The sequence below is a fragment of the Pogona vitticeps genome, chromosome 2, assembly GCF_051106095.1.
Source record: "Pogona vitticeps strain Pit_001003342236 chromosome 2, PviZW2.1, whole genome shotgun sequence".
NCBI classification, from domain to species: Eukaryota; Metazoa; Chordata; class Lepidosauria; order Squamata; family Agamidae; genus Pogona; species Pogona vitticeps.
In genome coordinates this window covers 15,300,082-15,314,810 of record NC_135784.1, presented here as the reverse complement: position 1 = coordinate 15,314,810, position 14,729 = coordinate 15,300,082, and the positions used below count along the sequence as shown (strand labels likewise).

The 14,729-nt window shown below is 45.9% G+C and overlaps 1 protein-coding gene across 5 annotated transcripts in view; it reads right to left on the bottom strand.

Moving 5' to 3' along the window:
• Positions 1-1,068: 1,068 nt before the first annotated feature.
• Positions 1,069-14,729, bottom strand: part of LOC110071154 (uncharacterized) — an 83,838-nt gene continuing 70,177 nt past the window's right edge. The window contains exons 1-6 of one of the 5 annotated variants that reach the window (XM_078387440.1): positions 12,459-12,987; positions 5,370-5,662; positions 5,095-5,173; positions 4,820-4,902; positions 4,455-4,581; positions 1,069-3,967 (exon numbers count right to left, since the gene is read on the bottom strand). In XM_078387440.1, coding sequence (XP_078243566.1) covers positions 2,940-3,967; positions 4,455-4,581; positions 4,820-4,902; positions 5,095-5,173; positions 5,370-5,662; positions 12,459-12,711 — 1,863 coding nt within the window. In that variant the 5' untranslated portion in view covers positions 12,712-12,987 and the 3' untranslated portion in view covers positions 1,069-2,939. Of the gene's footprint in view, positions 3,968-4,454; positions 4,582-4,819; positions 4,903-5,003; positions 5,174-5,369; positions 5,663-7,553; positions 8,391-12,458; positions 12,988-14,729 lie in introns of those variants that run through there. The other 4 variants (XM_078387442.1, XM_078387444.1, XM_078387443.1 and 1 more) reach the window with 4 other exon arrangements.

Below are 14,729 nucleotides of genomic sequence, written 5' to 3'. Positions count from 1 at the left end.
GTTTTTTTGATGTTGAGTTTCAGACCGTTTTTTGCACTCTCCTCTTTCACTCTCATTACAAGGTTCTTTAATTCCTCCTCACTTTCTGCCATCAGAGTGGTGTCATCTGCATATCGGAGGTTGTTGATATTTCTTCCGGCAATCTTAATTCCGGTTTGGGATTCCTCCAGTAAGGACTTTCGCATGATGTATTCTGCATATAAGTTAAATAAGCTGGGGGACAATATACAGCCTTGTCATACTCCTTTCCCAATTTTGAACCAATCAGTTGTTCCATTTCCAGTTCTAACTGTTGCTTCCTGTCCCACATATAGGTTTCTCAGTAGATAGATAAGGCACTCCCATTTCTTTAAGAACTTGCCATAGTTTGTTGTGGTCCACACAGTCAAAGGCTTTTGCATAATCAATGAAACAGAAGTAGATATTTTTCTGGAACTCTCTGGCTTTCTCCATAATCCAGCGCAAGTTAGCAATTTGGTCTCGAGTGCCTCTGCCTCTTCGGAATCCAGTTTGTACTTCTGGGAGTTCTCGGTCGACATACTGCTGAAGCCTACCTTGGAGGATTTTGAGCATAACCTTGCTAGTGTGTGAAATGAGTGCAATTGTGCGGTAGTTGGAGCATTCTTTGGCACTGCCTTTCTTTGGGATTGGGATGTAGACTGATCTTTTCCAATCCTCTGGCCACTGTTGGGTTTTCCAAACTTGCTGGCATATTGAATGTAGCACCTTAACAGCATCATCTTTCAAGATTTTAAATAGTTCAAATGGAATGCCATCACCTCCACTGGCCTTGTTGTAAGCCAGGCTTTCTAAGGCCCACTTGACTTCACTCTCCAGGATGTCTGGCTCAAGGTCAGCAACTTCATTGTCTGGGTTGTCCGGGATATCCACATCTTTCTGATATAATTCCTCTGTGTATTCTTGTGACCTCTTCTTGATGTCTTCTGCTTCTGTTAGGTCCCTCCCATTTTTGTCCTTTATCATGTCCATCTTTGCACGAAATGTTCCTCTAATATCTCCAATTTTCCTGAACAGATCTCTGCTTTTTCCTTTTGTTATTTTCCTCTATTTCTTTGCATTGTTCATTTAAGAAGGCCCTCTTGTCTCTCCTTGCTATTCTTACAGCATTTTTTCACCACAATAATATTTGGTTTGCATTTTTTAAAAAAATCCAAAGGTGCAATATAAGAATTTGCCACTAGATCAAAAATACAGAAGGGTAAACAAACAAGCAAAGTAGATTGAGACAAAGCAGGGGGAAAAAAGGTTCACATTAAGGAAATAATAATGCCAACGCCTCTGTCTAATTATTACTACCAGTATTTTGTATCTTCGGCGCATTGAATGCATTTCTTATCTAATAGCAAAACAGGATGGCAAATGATATACAGTATTTGAAATAAAGGAATAGTGAAGTCAATTATACCAACTCATGTAACTTCTACAACCCTGAAATATAGCTTTCCCTGCTAGGAACCTCTGTTGAGATTTTGATATGAAAACATATTAAATTTTAATTAATTAATTAAAGTTAAATGTAAAATGGCTCATTTTACCTGAGTCACTGTACTGATTGTATTCAGATGTGGGTATCAAGGATTAAAACTAAGCCGCCCAGAGTAGACATAGTCTAGATGGGTGGGATACAAATCTAATGAATGAATGAATGAATGAATGAATGAATGAATGAAATAAAGACTTAATGTTGTACAGCTGTGGTACACGATGAAACATTGTGTAACAGAAAATGAAGTAATGTATTTTCTGATCGGTCACAGAACTGTACATAAGTCATGTGTAAAATGAACATCTTTATCTGCTGTAAGTCAGATCACTTTTTTCCTATGCTGTGCGTTTCTTCATGTCATGTTATGCTGCCAGAGGAATGTCTATTCTCTCTGTATATATGTAAATAGACTAAGTTGCTGGTTTTACTCTCTCAGCGTCATAGTGTCGTAAGTATATGTGCTAACCAATATCTCCTTACTCTGCTGATATTATGAGAATACACATTATAATCACAATTCTCAACAACCTTTTATCTATTTCTGTACCAGGCTGGCCTTGAGATGGATTTCCAATGGGGTGATGGTTCCACTGTGGGGCAGAAACAGAACTGGCAGTGTTTGGTGTGGTAATTGAGGGATATAAGTCCTTAATTTTAAAAACATAACAGTCTTTCACATATGACTTTTTTTTAAAAGCATGTTTATTTTAAATATTAACAGATTGATACAAAACACAATTTCAGGAGAAATTTATTCTAACAGACTTTGCAGGAGAAAGAGAAGGGGGAAGAGGGAAGGAGTATGACACAATTTTCCAAATTATAAGCATATATACAGTGGTGCCTTGCTTGACGAGGATAATCCGTTCCAGCAAAATCGCTGTAGAACGAAATCGTTGTCAAGCAAAAGTAAAAATCCCACTGAAATGCATTGAAAACCGGTTCAATGCGTTCCAATGGGCGAAATACCTCAGCGTCCAGCGAAGATCCTCCATAGGGCGGCCATTTTCCGGTGCCTGTAATGCAAGGAATCCATCCTAAAACACAGCGGGGAGCCGTTTTGCACAGCGGGCGGCCATTTTGAAGATCCAACAATCAGCTGTAAAGATCGTTGTTAAGCAAAAAATCGGTTCCCGAAGCAGGGAACTGATCGCCGTAAAGCGTTTTTTCCCTATTAAAGCATCGTTTTGCGATCGCAAAAACTTCATCGGAAAGCAATTTCTTGTCTAATGAGGTAATCGTGAAGCTGGGCACCACTGTATGTCTATTTATATCAAGGATGGATCCTGTATCTCACACGTCAAACATCTGAGTTTCTTGACAGTGTGTGCCAAGACCGAAGTACCTTCTACTTTCCCAGCATTCAATGGGTTGCCAGCCTGTGTGGAATCGTTGATGGGAACAAATTTTGGTTCTTTCACATAACCCCAAACTAAGGGCATTTCAATGATTTCTCTCCTCTGTGGATTCTAACATGGCGAGTAAGGTGTGAGTTCTGACTGAAGCTGTTTCCGCACTCCAAACAGGTGAATGGTTTCTCCCCAGTGTGGGTCCTCATATGGTTGCCGAGGGTTGCTCTTTGTCTGAAGCTCTTCCCACAAACCTGGCATTGAAATGGTTTCTCCCCACTGTGGATTTTCATATGGGAAGCAAGGGCTGTACACTGGTAAAAGCCCTTTCCACATTCCAAGCATTTAAAGGGCTTCTCCCCTGTGTGGATTCTCATATGGTAAGCCAGGGTTGCTCGTTGTCTGAAGCTCTTCCCACACTCCTGGCATTTGAATGGCTTCTCCCCTGTGTGGATTCTCACGTGGTTAGCAAGGGCTCTGCGCCAGCTGAAGCTCTTCCCACAGTCCTGGCATTTAAAGGGTTTCTCCCCTGTGTGGCTTCTCATATGGGAGGTAAGGGTTGTGCTCCTATTGAAGCTCTTTCCACATTCCAAGCATTTAAATAGTTTCTCCCCCGTGTGGATTTTCATATGGGAAACATGGTTGGCTTTATGCCTAAAGCTCTTTCCGCATTCCATGCATTTGAATGGCTTCTCCCCTGTGTGGATTCTCATATGGCGCGCCAGGGTTGTCCTCTGACTGAAGCTTTTTCCGCATTCCAGGCATTTAAAGGGTTTCTCCCCTGTGTGGATTCTCATGTGGCGTGCCAGGGTTGTGCTCAGACTGAAGCTCTCCCCACACTGCAAACATGTAAATGGTTTCTCCCCTGTGTGGATTCTCTTGTGCCCAATGAGGTAGGAATTGTAACTGAACCGCTTTCCACAGTCGAAGCACTGAAATAGCTTCTCCCTCGTTGGAATTCCCTTCTGTGAAGCAAGGTGGGTGCTCTGACAGAAGGTCTTTTCCCAATCCAAACATCGAAATGATTTTCCTCCTCCACGTGTTTGCAGATCTTGTCCCAAAAACGAACGATGTGCTTCTTCCTTGAACCAGTCTTCCCTCATATCAGGAACTAAAAGAGAGAGAAAAAAACCCAACAACCATATAACTCAGCTTTACTGAAAATGTAAAATCAAAACTCGAGTGTGGGAACAGAATCAATTAAGTATAAGCATAAACCTATCACATGTAGAAGACCTTTGACTCCGTCCCCAAGAATCTTGGAGAGAAACCACCAGCATGCTACATAATTTGACACTGTTGTGATAGACATAAACTGGTTACATCAACTGTGTAGTTTATCATCAGATCAGGCATCCTTCAGTCTCGAGAGACTATGGTAACGTGCTGTGTATGGAGGATAGTTTATCGTAACATGTTTAAAATTGTGCTTTTCATGGTTGTACATGGCTCACAATGAGATTATTCTGATGATTGTGAAGCTGCCACAATTCATTAGTTTACATTTTTGGTTTCTTAGATGTTTCCTAGTTTTTGGGAGAGACTAGCCTGACTTTCTCTCCAAAAACAGCTATAACGGAACATAAATGAACGCTCACCCAGAGACATCACGTTAGCAATATTTTCCTCCATGACTTCCTGGTGCAGAGCCCTTTGGCCTGGATCCAGCAGCGCCCACTCCTCCTCCGTGAAAGACACAGTAATGTCCTCAAGAGTGACGGGACCCTGGAATAAAAGGAAACTTCATTTTTTTAAATGACATCACAGAAAAGAATGACAACAGCGACAACAGGTGAGGGACACAGTACAAGATTCAACCCTTCACTTCTCATACTGCCAGCCTTCCTAATGAGAAGGTTTGACAGAAGCCAACAGAAAGGGGGGAGATTGTTTTAAAGCCAGGGAAGTGTATGATGGGGAGAAGGGCCCAGGCGGCCCCATCTCCCAAACTATTTCCTTCTACCTGTTCTGGCTGTACAGGTGCTGTTTCCATTCCTCCATAAAGAAGAGATGAGTGAGGATCTCTCCCCAGCGCGGTTCCAGGGTCTGCAAAGAAGGACAAGGAGTTGGGAAGACATGTTTATCTCTTTCCTATATTTACAAAAGTTGCTCCTTCTTTTTTGATTCACAGAACTTTAAATATCTACCTGAACACAGAGGAGCTGAAATGCACTTCAAGAACATGGGAAAGGTATAGGAAAGGCAGCACAAGCAGAAAGATCATGAAAAGCTTCTTACCCGGCAAAGCAGCTCCTCCACCCACCTTCTCCTTCAGAAGGGGAGGCTTCGGTTTCGGGTCTGATGGAGCATCCACTGCCTGAGGGAAGACAGAGAAGAATTCTGTAAATCCCTGTAAATGTTACTAATGTTTGGAACACAAACACAGGAATGGAAAAAGAAATCAAAGAATAAATGGGAGAAGAGAGAAACTCGGGTTTCAGCAAAAAAGAGGGACATGTTTTTGTTGGACTATTTCCATGGATACTTTCTCAGCCATTGTCCAGAACTCTCACCAGCTGCTGTTCCTGTTTGTCATTCACTGCTTGGCTCAGGAGGAAACCTTGTGCCGGAGACACCGCCTGGGAAGTGGATTCCAGCCTACTGTCTCTCACCCAGATCCCCATCTCGGGCGGCAGGACGACCAGGAACTGTTCAAGGATCACCAAGTTCAGCAATGGGAATTCCTCATTGCTCCACACCTCCATGGCATCTGTCTGTCTCTCGGGCTCAATGCCAAGAGAATATCGTAGGCTTATCTCCTCCAAAAGAGCCAAAGTTATGGAACGAATAGGCTTTATTCTTCTATCTGTAGGAAAAGCAGAAAAAACAAGATATGGTTGGGGGGAAAAAAAGACATGGAAAGGTTCTGTCATGTTCCAGTGCCCCAATCCAAGAATGGCTCTGATTGACAAGTCACAGGATCAAGTACATCTTCCTCCCTATACAACTCTCTAGATTCTGTGTGCCTGCTTTATATTCCCTGAAGGCTGAGCGGAAGAGACATCCCCAGATAGACTGGAAGGAAGATGGAGAGGGTTTTTGGAGGGAAAAGACAGCTGTGACATGGAAGTGTATTTGGTTGCACACTGATTTCTAAATGCCTGTGCTTAAATATCTCAGTGGTTTAGGCATCTGGTGGCAGAACCAGAGTTTGGCGGTTCGATTCCCCCTCTGGGCCTCCTTGACAGGAGCTGGATTTCATGATCCAGAGGGTGCCTTCCATCTCTGAAGTTCTAAAATAATTATTCTTATACATTCAATCCAGTTTAATCTGCATATGTACAAAACCAGGGGTTTTGCTGAAAAAGAATGCTTTATTCTTTATTCTTAATAGCCACGATACCCCACACTTAAAACACTTTAACATGTCAGGCTATTTTGGGGGGTAAGGAATAATATTATCAAAGCTCTCACGAGGCCTCGCTGACTAGGCATATTATGATTTCCACTCATAGAGATGGAAATGGAAACGAGAAAAAATAAATATCTGTATTAAAAGAGAGAAAGAAACATTTACTGCAGATGCAATATGACTGTGGAACAGCAAAGCCAAGAAAAACGGGGGGCGGGAGGATGGGAAACGAAATGTATACGGAAGGGATGAACTTAAAAGCCAATAAAGGAAGATGCTGCATTAAGTTTCCAAAGCCTGACTAGGGACTTGATGCATCTAAGCAGATTCCACAGCCAGGGCAGAGTGGGGCATAGGAATATGGGAGGCTTCAGCCCATTAGAAGGAAGCGGTTTTCCTAGGAACCTGGGAAGTTCCTTCGGGTAACAAGATTCTGGTTGTCTTCACTGTGGGCTGGGAGGAACACCCTGAAAACAACTTTATTTCTAATTGGGACTCACAAGCCCCAGTGCTGATGCACCTCACCCTGCCTTTCCCTCCAAAGGTAAAGACGCTCTGGGGTATACAAAGGCTCCCACCCCTCCCTCCTCTGTGGGGCGTCCCCAGTGCACAGAAGCCCAGCACACACTTGCAGGCATGCCTGGGGGTGAGCTGGGAGAGGCCGGAGAGAGGCGCCCATGTTTTCTAGCCCCCCTCACACAACGCCACAGTCTTCCTCCTCCTGAGATTTCTCTCCCTGCCTGCTAAAAGCACCGCAATTCTTTGAGACGTTTTGAGCACCCTGGGGATCCGGAGAGACAGACTGATTGACCTCGACTCTAATTCTTGGCCCCCTAAGAACACTAAAGGATCAACAGATTCCATCCACCGAAATGAAAAGAACTGCAGCTTTTTTTTTTCACCAATTCTAACAAGGGATCATCTGCCTTTATCCAGAAAGGGACATAAATCTTCTTATAACCACCTGCTTGGGGTCCCGCACAAACCCCTCAACAGGATGAACTAGAAACACAACCACCCCATTCAGACAACACAGGCGTGTGTTTGTGGGGGGGGGGTCCACTTTGCTGATACCCCCCGCCCCCATCTTCCCAGTCTGCAGAGGCCTCTTCCCAGTCCTCCCCCGCCCTCAATGCAGGCGCCAGTCACTGGGAAACTGGTTTCCAGCCCCTCCCACAGTTCAACGGTGGGGAGAATCCATGGGGAGGGAAGGATGGAAGGAAGGGGCGACTGACTCTTCCAGGGACTCCCTGCCTGTTGAATCTCTCTCCCCCTCCAAAGCCGGGCCAAGCCAAGGGGATCTACCCCCCATCGTCTCCCTCCTTCTCCCCCCTAAAGAGCTCACCTCCTTCCCGACCCCCGGAAAAAAGGAGGCACCTGGGACTTGGGCGGGAAGGGGAAAAAAGAAGCACCGCCGCTCGGAGCCGGAAACCGGAAGTGAGCCTCCAGCGTCGCTTCTCACTTCCTGAGGGACGCTCTGGGATTCGCTCGTCAATGACCTTAACCCTTTGGAAGGGAAACATAACCGTGGAAGTGGGCAGTACAGGAGCCCCAAAGGATGAAACATCCTCCCATTTATGGGATCCTATTTTCATATAAAAGAAGCGTGTGCAACAGATGGATGTGTAGCACTCTCTGGATTTGTTAGTCTGATAAAAGTACAGCTTGCTCTTGCGTTTGTGTCGTTTTAAGGACCACACACCTTTTCCTAATAGTTTAAAAGATGTACATATCACAACCTTAGTGATTTAAGTAAAATTGGACACTACTGTACACTGTGTGTAGAACTTGAGTACTTTTCTCCAGCGCCAGCGCAGGAGTTGTTCGAAGAACTAAAGAATAATTCAAACGTCTCTTTGAGGCCAGATAAGAAAAGGTGATACTGTATATTCATCGATCGAGGTAGGACTTCCACAACATAAATGAACTGGATCCAAAGACAGAGTGTCTAAAAAACCCTAAAATCATATTCAAATATAAATACCGAAGATCACTGTGCGGATCCACCCTTCCACTGCCTCTTTTGAGCAAACCTATTGGAATTCGATTAACCTAAACCAAGGTGGCACGATCCTGCCCTCCAGTTGCCAAAGAAACTTTCTTTTCCATTGGAGACTTTTTAAAAAGTTCCTTTCCCAAAACCGAGGAGGTCCTAATAATGCCTTATAGCTGGTGGTGGGGGTGGGGGGACCCATTTCTGCACGGCTTCGGGCAGCAAAATGTTTGGGGTCGACCCCCCAAGGAAGCTCAATCAACCAGCAGGGCAACAGAAGGCCTCGCCCTCTGAGGGTGAATAATGGCGGAGGGAGGGGGAGGACAAGGAACCCTCCCTTGCTTTTTCTTCCTCTCCTGCTTCTACCCCAAACTCACTTTCCCAGACGCCCCTGCGACACCCAGAAGCGGAAAGGCGCCTATCAGGTGCCAAAGGTCGACGAGGCCACTTCTTCCGGGGAGAGGGGCCGAGACAGGAAGTAATGCTGCAAACATGGCGGCCCACTCTTTTCCTCTCTAGGAATTCAGCTCTGAGAACTTAACCCTTAGAAAGGTAAACGGGAGGACCCTTTCTCTCTGTCACTCCATCAGAGCCGCCGTGCCTCGCAAGACGAATGGTTTTGCCGACCCAGGAGGTTTTGATGACTCGCAAGACGAGTTTTTTGTTTTGAAACTCAACCGTTAATACCCAGCATGCCTTGTGCCGGGAAGGTTTAAAAAGCCTCCCCACAGGGCAGCCTGGGTCCACTTTTCCACGTGCAGTTTCGAGTTGGACTTCAAAGAGAGGAGCCGCTGTGTGATCTGCGAGGTGGGCGTGTCCTGTGTTTGGAGAAATTTGGAGAAAGGTTTTCAGAACTTTTTATTTTGCCAGCAAAAAGTAAGGTGTGCATTGGTTCTTCTGTGCTGGGGGTGGGGCTGTTATGCCAAATTTTTTTTATAAATTGCAGAGGAAAGGTAGGGGGCTAAGCTTGTTTTGGGGGTGTGTGTTGTGCCAATTTTATATATTTTTGTAAGTTGCAGAGGAAAGGTAGGGGGGCTTAGCTTGTGTTGGGGGTGTTGTGCCAATTTTATTATATATTTTTTGTAAGTCGCAGAGGGAAGGTAGGGGGGCTTAGCTTGTGTTGGAGGGTGTTGTGCCAATTTTATTATATATATATATATTTGTAAGTTGCAGAGGAAAGGTAGGGGGCTTAGCTTATGTTGGGGGGTGTTATGCCAATTTTACTTTATTTTTTTGTAAGTTGCAAAGGTAGGGGGCTTAGCTTGTGTGTGGGGTCTTATGCCAATTTTATTTTTTAAGTTCCACAGGAAAGGGGGGGCTTAGCTTGTGTTGGGGTGTGTGTGTTATGCCACTTTTTTGTCCAGGGCAGTTTTGGCCAGAGGTGGGAAGCTGTGTGGGAAGCAGATGTGAACCATTGCCTTTTGTTTTTTGTGAACGTAGCAGCTGTGCTGACATGGGCCCTAAGAAGGCTGCTGCTTCTGCCGAGGCCGGGAAGATGACAAGGGGGCAGATTACTGTCGAGATGAAGAAGGAGATCATTGGGAAGTATGACAGAGGCATGCGAGTGATAGACCTCGCCAGGGAGTACCGGAGGAATCCATCCACCATCGGCACCATCGTGGCGAAGAGGGAGAAGTTCCTTGCCACGGATGCAGCCAAGGGAGTCACCAGGATCGCGAAGAACCGGCCGGCTGTTCTGGAGGAGGTGGAGAAATTGCTGCTCATCTGGATGCAAGAGAAGCAGCGTGTAGGGGACACAGTGACTGAGGCTGTCATTTGCAAGAAGGCCAAGGCCTTGTACGCAGACCTCGTGGAGCAAGAGGCAGGAACCTCAGCCGAGCCAGAAGGCTTCAAGGCCAGCAGAGGCTGGTTTGAACGCTTCAAAACCAGATCTGGAATCCACGGCGTGGTCAGGCATGGAGAGGCTGCTTCTCCGCCTGCACCAGAGTCAACAGTGATGGAGGACATTGTTCCGTTCGGGGGGGTCATGGGCCTCGAGGTCAAAGAGGAGGACATCTGTGAACTGGTGGAGGGCCACGACCGGGATCTGTCCACCCAGGAGCTGCTCAAACTGCAGGCTGAGGCTGCGGAGGAGCTGCCCACCACTAAACTGAAGGAGCTCTTAGAACAGTGGCAAAACGTGCAGACTCAAGCGCAGCGGTACCACCCGGACAAGGCTCTGGCACGCGACCTTTCAAACACATATGACAAAAGGATCATGTCCTCTTTCCGAGAGATCCTGAAAAGGCGGCAGAAGCAGCTGACCATGGAGAGGTTCCTCACGAAGAGGCCGAAACAGGAAGAGGAACCTGCTGCTTCTACCAGCGGTGCCCAGTTGCCTTCTTCTTCCTCCTCGCCCTCCTAGAAGCCTTGAGGTCAAGCATTAAGGCCTTCACCCAGTTGACCATCGTTCAGGTCATCGTCAGAGATACCCTCCACAGCTCTGGGAACGTAAAAGACTGCTGCTGCGATGTGGCAACAGCTCTGTCTGCCTCCAGTTTCCTGACTTAAAACACTGGTCCTGGTGGTTTGGAGACTTCAGCCTCACTTGTTCACTTAAAAATGTGAAATGTAAAAAGTTGCTGTACCGTTGGTTTCTGTATGTTTACATGTCTTGAAAATGTGCTTTCTGAAGAGTTTTGCACAATCCAAGGACTGTTAGTGACTGTTTCTGTTCAGTTTCAGTGAAGGCAGACGTTCTTTCCTCGTGTTTGCTGACTTTTAAATCTTTTTCTATGATGTTTAAAAAGTTACAAGTTTTTTTTGATTTAAATTTTTGAAATCATCTGCACAATATGTATGGCTTTAAAGAGCACTTCATGAACCCTTTGTAAACCAAATTTGACTTTGTTCTCTTTTTTTGCCCATACGAATGCATTAATTAGATTTGAATGCATTACTATGGGGATACGTGTTTCGCAAGACAAATTTTTCGCAAGACATTAACCGCGGAACGAATTTAATTTATCTTGCGAGGCACCACTGTATTTGTCATTTCATTTTTAAAAAGTTTTTGTATGTAGAACTAATTCACCTCCTTTTGGAGAAAAGGTGACCCAGGTGTGTACATGTGTAGATACAGGAAACTACTTCTCCCCCCCCCCAAGCTCCCAACTTGATTTTTGAAGTTAAATGGTTCCCCCCCCCCCAAGTCAAAAGCAAGTTACATAGGAGAGCAGTCCTCTATTTTTAGGAGGTCCTGAGGTTTCCACAGGGTTTTTAAAGAAAACCATATTTTATTTGAAATATTAAATTGATAGAGAGCAATTTTAAGAGGAAATTATTATAGTGAGCTTTGCGGGAGGAAGAGGGAAAGCTGGCATCATTTCCCAATGTACACATATAAAAATACTGGGCAGCTCAAGGGTTTAGGGCTCAGGCTCCGGAGCCAGAGGTTGGGAGTTCGATTCCCCACTTCTGCCTCCTTGAGAGGGGATGGATTCCATGATCTACATTGTTGCTTCCAGCTCTTCTGTTTTTAAGATGACATGATGTGGGTATTCATGTCAAAGATGGATCCCAGTATCTTACCCTCCACCTTCCAAGCATTTAGATGGTTTCTCACCTGCGCAGATTGATTTATATGTACAAATTTTGCTTCTTTCACAGAAGCTCTTCCCACACTGTGGGCATTTAAATGGTTTCTGTGAAGAAACCAGCAAGGAGAGGGTTAGCTCATCATGCCCTCATCTCTGTGGAGGTCTGTAGTGTGGAAACTGTGGCAACCATATGAAGCTGCACTTTACCAATAGGAACTTACAGTTTTACTGGGATTGAGAAACTTTTATCACGGCACATTTAAATTATGAAAGATGTCAGTTTTCGGCCAAGCAGGCTCTGGATGGGACAGCGTAAAAGCAAAAAACCCCAAATATTTGGAGGGTGGCCGGTCTCCCAATTTAACGCCTTCCCTACTGGCACGAAGGAGTGGTGGCTAGGATTGAAGGCATTAAAAGGTATAAACAGATGCCTGAATGGGGAGTGTGTTGACCCAGGTAGTGTGAAAAGACAATGTCTCCTTGGACCAGAATGTCACATAATCCATGACACCGACGGAGTCTCTGCTCTCTTCTAGATTATCTTTCCATGATCCCCCCATCAGTATCTCCATGGGGAGGGAAGGATGGAAGGAAGGGGAGACTGACTCTTCCAGGGAACCCCCCTGCCTGTTGAATCTCTCTCCCCCTCCAAAGCCGGGCCAAGCCAAGGCGATCTGCCCCCCATCGTCTCCCTCCTTCTCCCCCCTAAAGAGCTCACCTCCTTCCCGACCCCCCGAAAAAAGGAGGCACCTGGGACTTGGACGGGAAGGGGAGAAAAGAAGCACCGCCGCTCGGAGCCGGAAACCGGAAGTGGGCCTCCAGCGTCGCTTCTCATCTTCCTGAAGGACGCTCTGGGATTCGCTAGTCATTGACTTTTTAACCCTTTGGGAGGGAAACATAACCGTGGAAGTGGGCAGTAGAGGAGCCCGAAAGGGTGAAACATCCTCCCATTTATGGGATCCTATTTTCATATAAAAGAAGCATGTGCAACAGATGGATGTGTAGCACTCTCTGGATTTGTTAGTGGTCTGATAAAAGTATAGCCTGCTCTTGTGTATGTGTCATTTTAAGGACAACACGCCTTTCCCTAATATTTTAAAAGATATACAGAAGATTAGTGATTTAAGTAAAATTGGACACTACTGTACACTGTGTGTAGAACTTGAGTACTTTTCTCCAGCGCCAGCGCAGGAGCTGTTCGAAGAACTAAGGAATAATTCAAATGTCTCTTTGAGGCCAAATAAAAACAAAAGGTGATATATTTATCGATCAAGGTAGGCCTTCGACAACATAAATGAATTGGCTCTAAAGACAAGAGTCTTTAAAAACCCTAAAATCGTATTCAAAGGCAAATACCGGAGATCACTGTGCGGATCCACCCTTCCAGCGCCCCTTTTGAGCAAACATATTGGAATTCGATTAACTTTTTAAAAGTTCCTTTCCCAAACCGAAGAGGTCCTAATGCCTTGTAGGTGCTGGTGATGGTGGGGGGACCCATTTCTGCACGGCTTCAGGGTGCGAACTGTTTGGGGTCGACCCCCCCCAAGGAAGCTCAATCAACCAGCAGGGCAACAGAAGGCGTCGCCCTTTGAGGGTGAATAATGGCGGAGGGGGGGGGGGAGGAGAAGGACCTCTCCCTTGCTTCTTCCTCTCCTGCTTCTACCCCAAACTCACTTTCCCAAGCTCCCCTGCGACACCTAGAAGCGGAAAGGAGCCTATCAGGTGCCAAAGGTCAGCGATAGGGAAGGACGAGGCCACTTCTTCCGGGGAGAGGGGCCCAGACAGGAAGTAACACTCCACACATGGCGGCCTGCTCTTTTCCTCTCTAGGAATTCAGCTCTGTGAACTTAACCCTTAGAAAGGTAAGCGGGAGGACCCTTTCCTCTCTGTCACTCCATCGGAGCCCCCCCCGAGGGTTGCATTCAGCCCCTGAGCCCCCCACACACACACACACCGTATTTATACACCGTATTTATGGCTCAGGTTCCTGGGGGGGAATTTGAGGTATTTTGCAAAGAACCAAAGGAAATGTAATGGGTTTAAATTTCCTCCACAGAAAAGAGGGAAATGTTAGAGGGAGTACGTTTGTGTATCAAAAAAGGGGCCAGTCTCTCAATAGCCCCCTCCCCTCAGCTTCCTTTCCTTCGGGTATTTATTTATTTATTTTTTGCCTTGCGGGAGGCAACTCGCAAGACGAACGGTTTTGACAGGTGATGACTCGCAAGACGAATGTTCCCCCCCCCCACACTACCACCCCCGTTTGGTTTGGTTTAAATCTCAACCCTTTATACCCAGGATGCCTTGTGCCGGGAAGGTTTAAAAAGCCTCCCCAAGGTAGCCTGGGCTCATTTTTCCACGTGCAGGTCCAAGGTTGACTTCAGAGGAGCGACTGTGGTCTGTGTTGTGGGCGCGCTTCCCGTCTTTGGAGAAATTGAAGGTTTTCAGAACTTTTTTGGCAGCAAAAAGGTAGGTGTGCATTTGTTCTCCAGTGTTGTTGTTGGTGGGCTTTTACGCCAGTTTTTTTTGTAAGTTACAGAGGAAATGTAGGGGGCTTAGCTTGTGTTGGGGGGTGTTATGCCAATTTTATTTATTTTTATTTTTATTTTTGTAAGTTGCAGAGGAAAGGTAGGGGGCTTAGGTTGCGTTTGGGGGGGGGTTATGCCAATTTTATTTTTTAAGTTGCACAGGAAAGGTGGGGGGCGGCTTAGCTTGTGTTGAGGTGTGTGTGTTATGCCACTTCGTTGTCCAGGGGAGTTTTGGCCAGAGGTGGGAAGGTGTGTGGGAAGCAGATGTGAACCACTGCCTTTTGTTTTTGTGAACGTAGCAGCGTTGCTGACATGGGTCCCAAGAAGGCTGCTACTTCTGCCGAGGCCGGGAAGATGACAAAGGAGAAGATTACTGTCGAGATGAAGAAGGAGATCATCGGGAAGTATGACAGAGGCATGCGAGTGATAGACCTTGCCAGGGAGTACCAGAGGAATCCATCCAC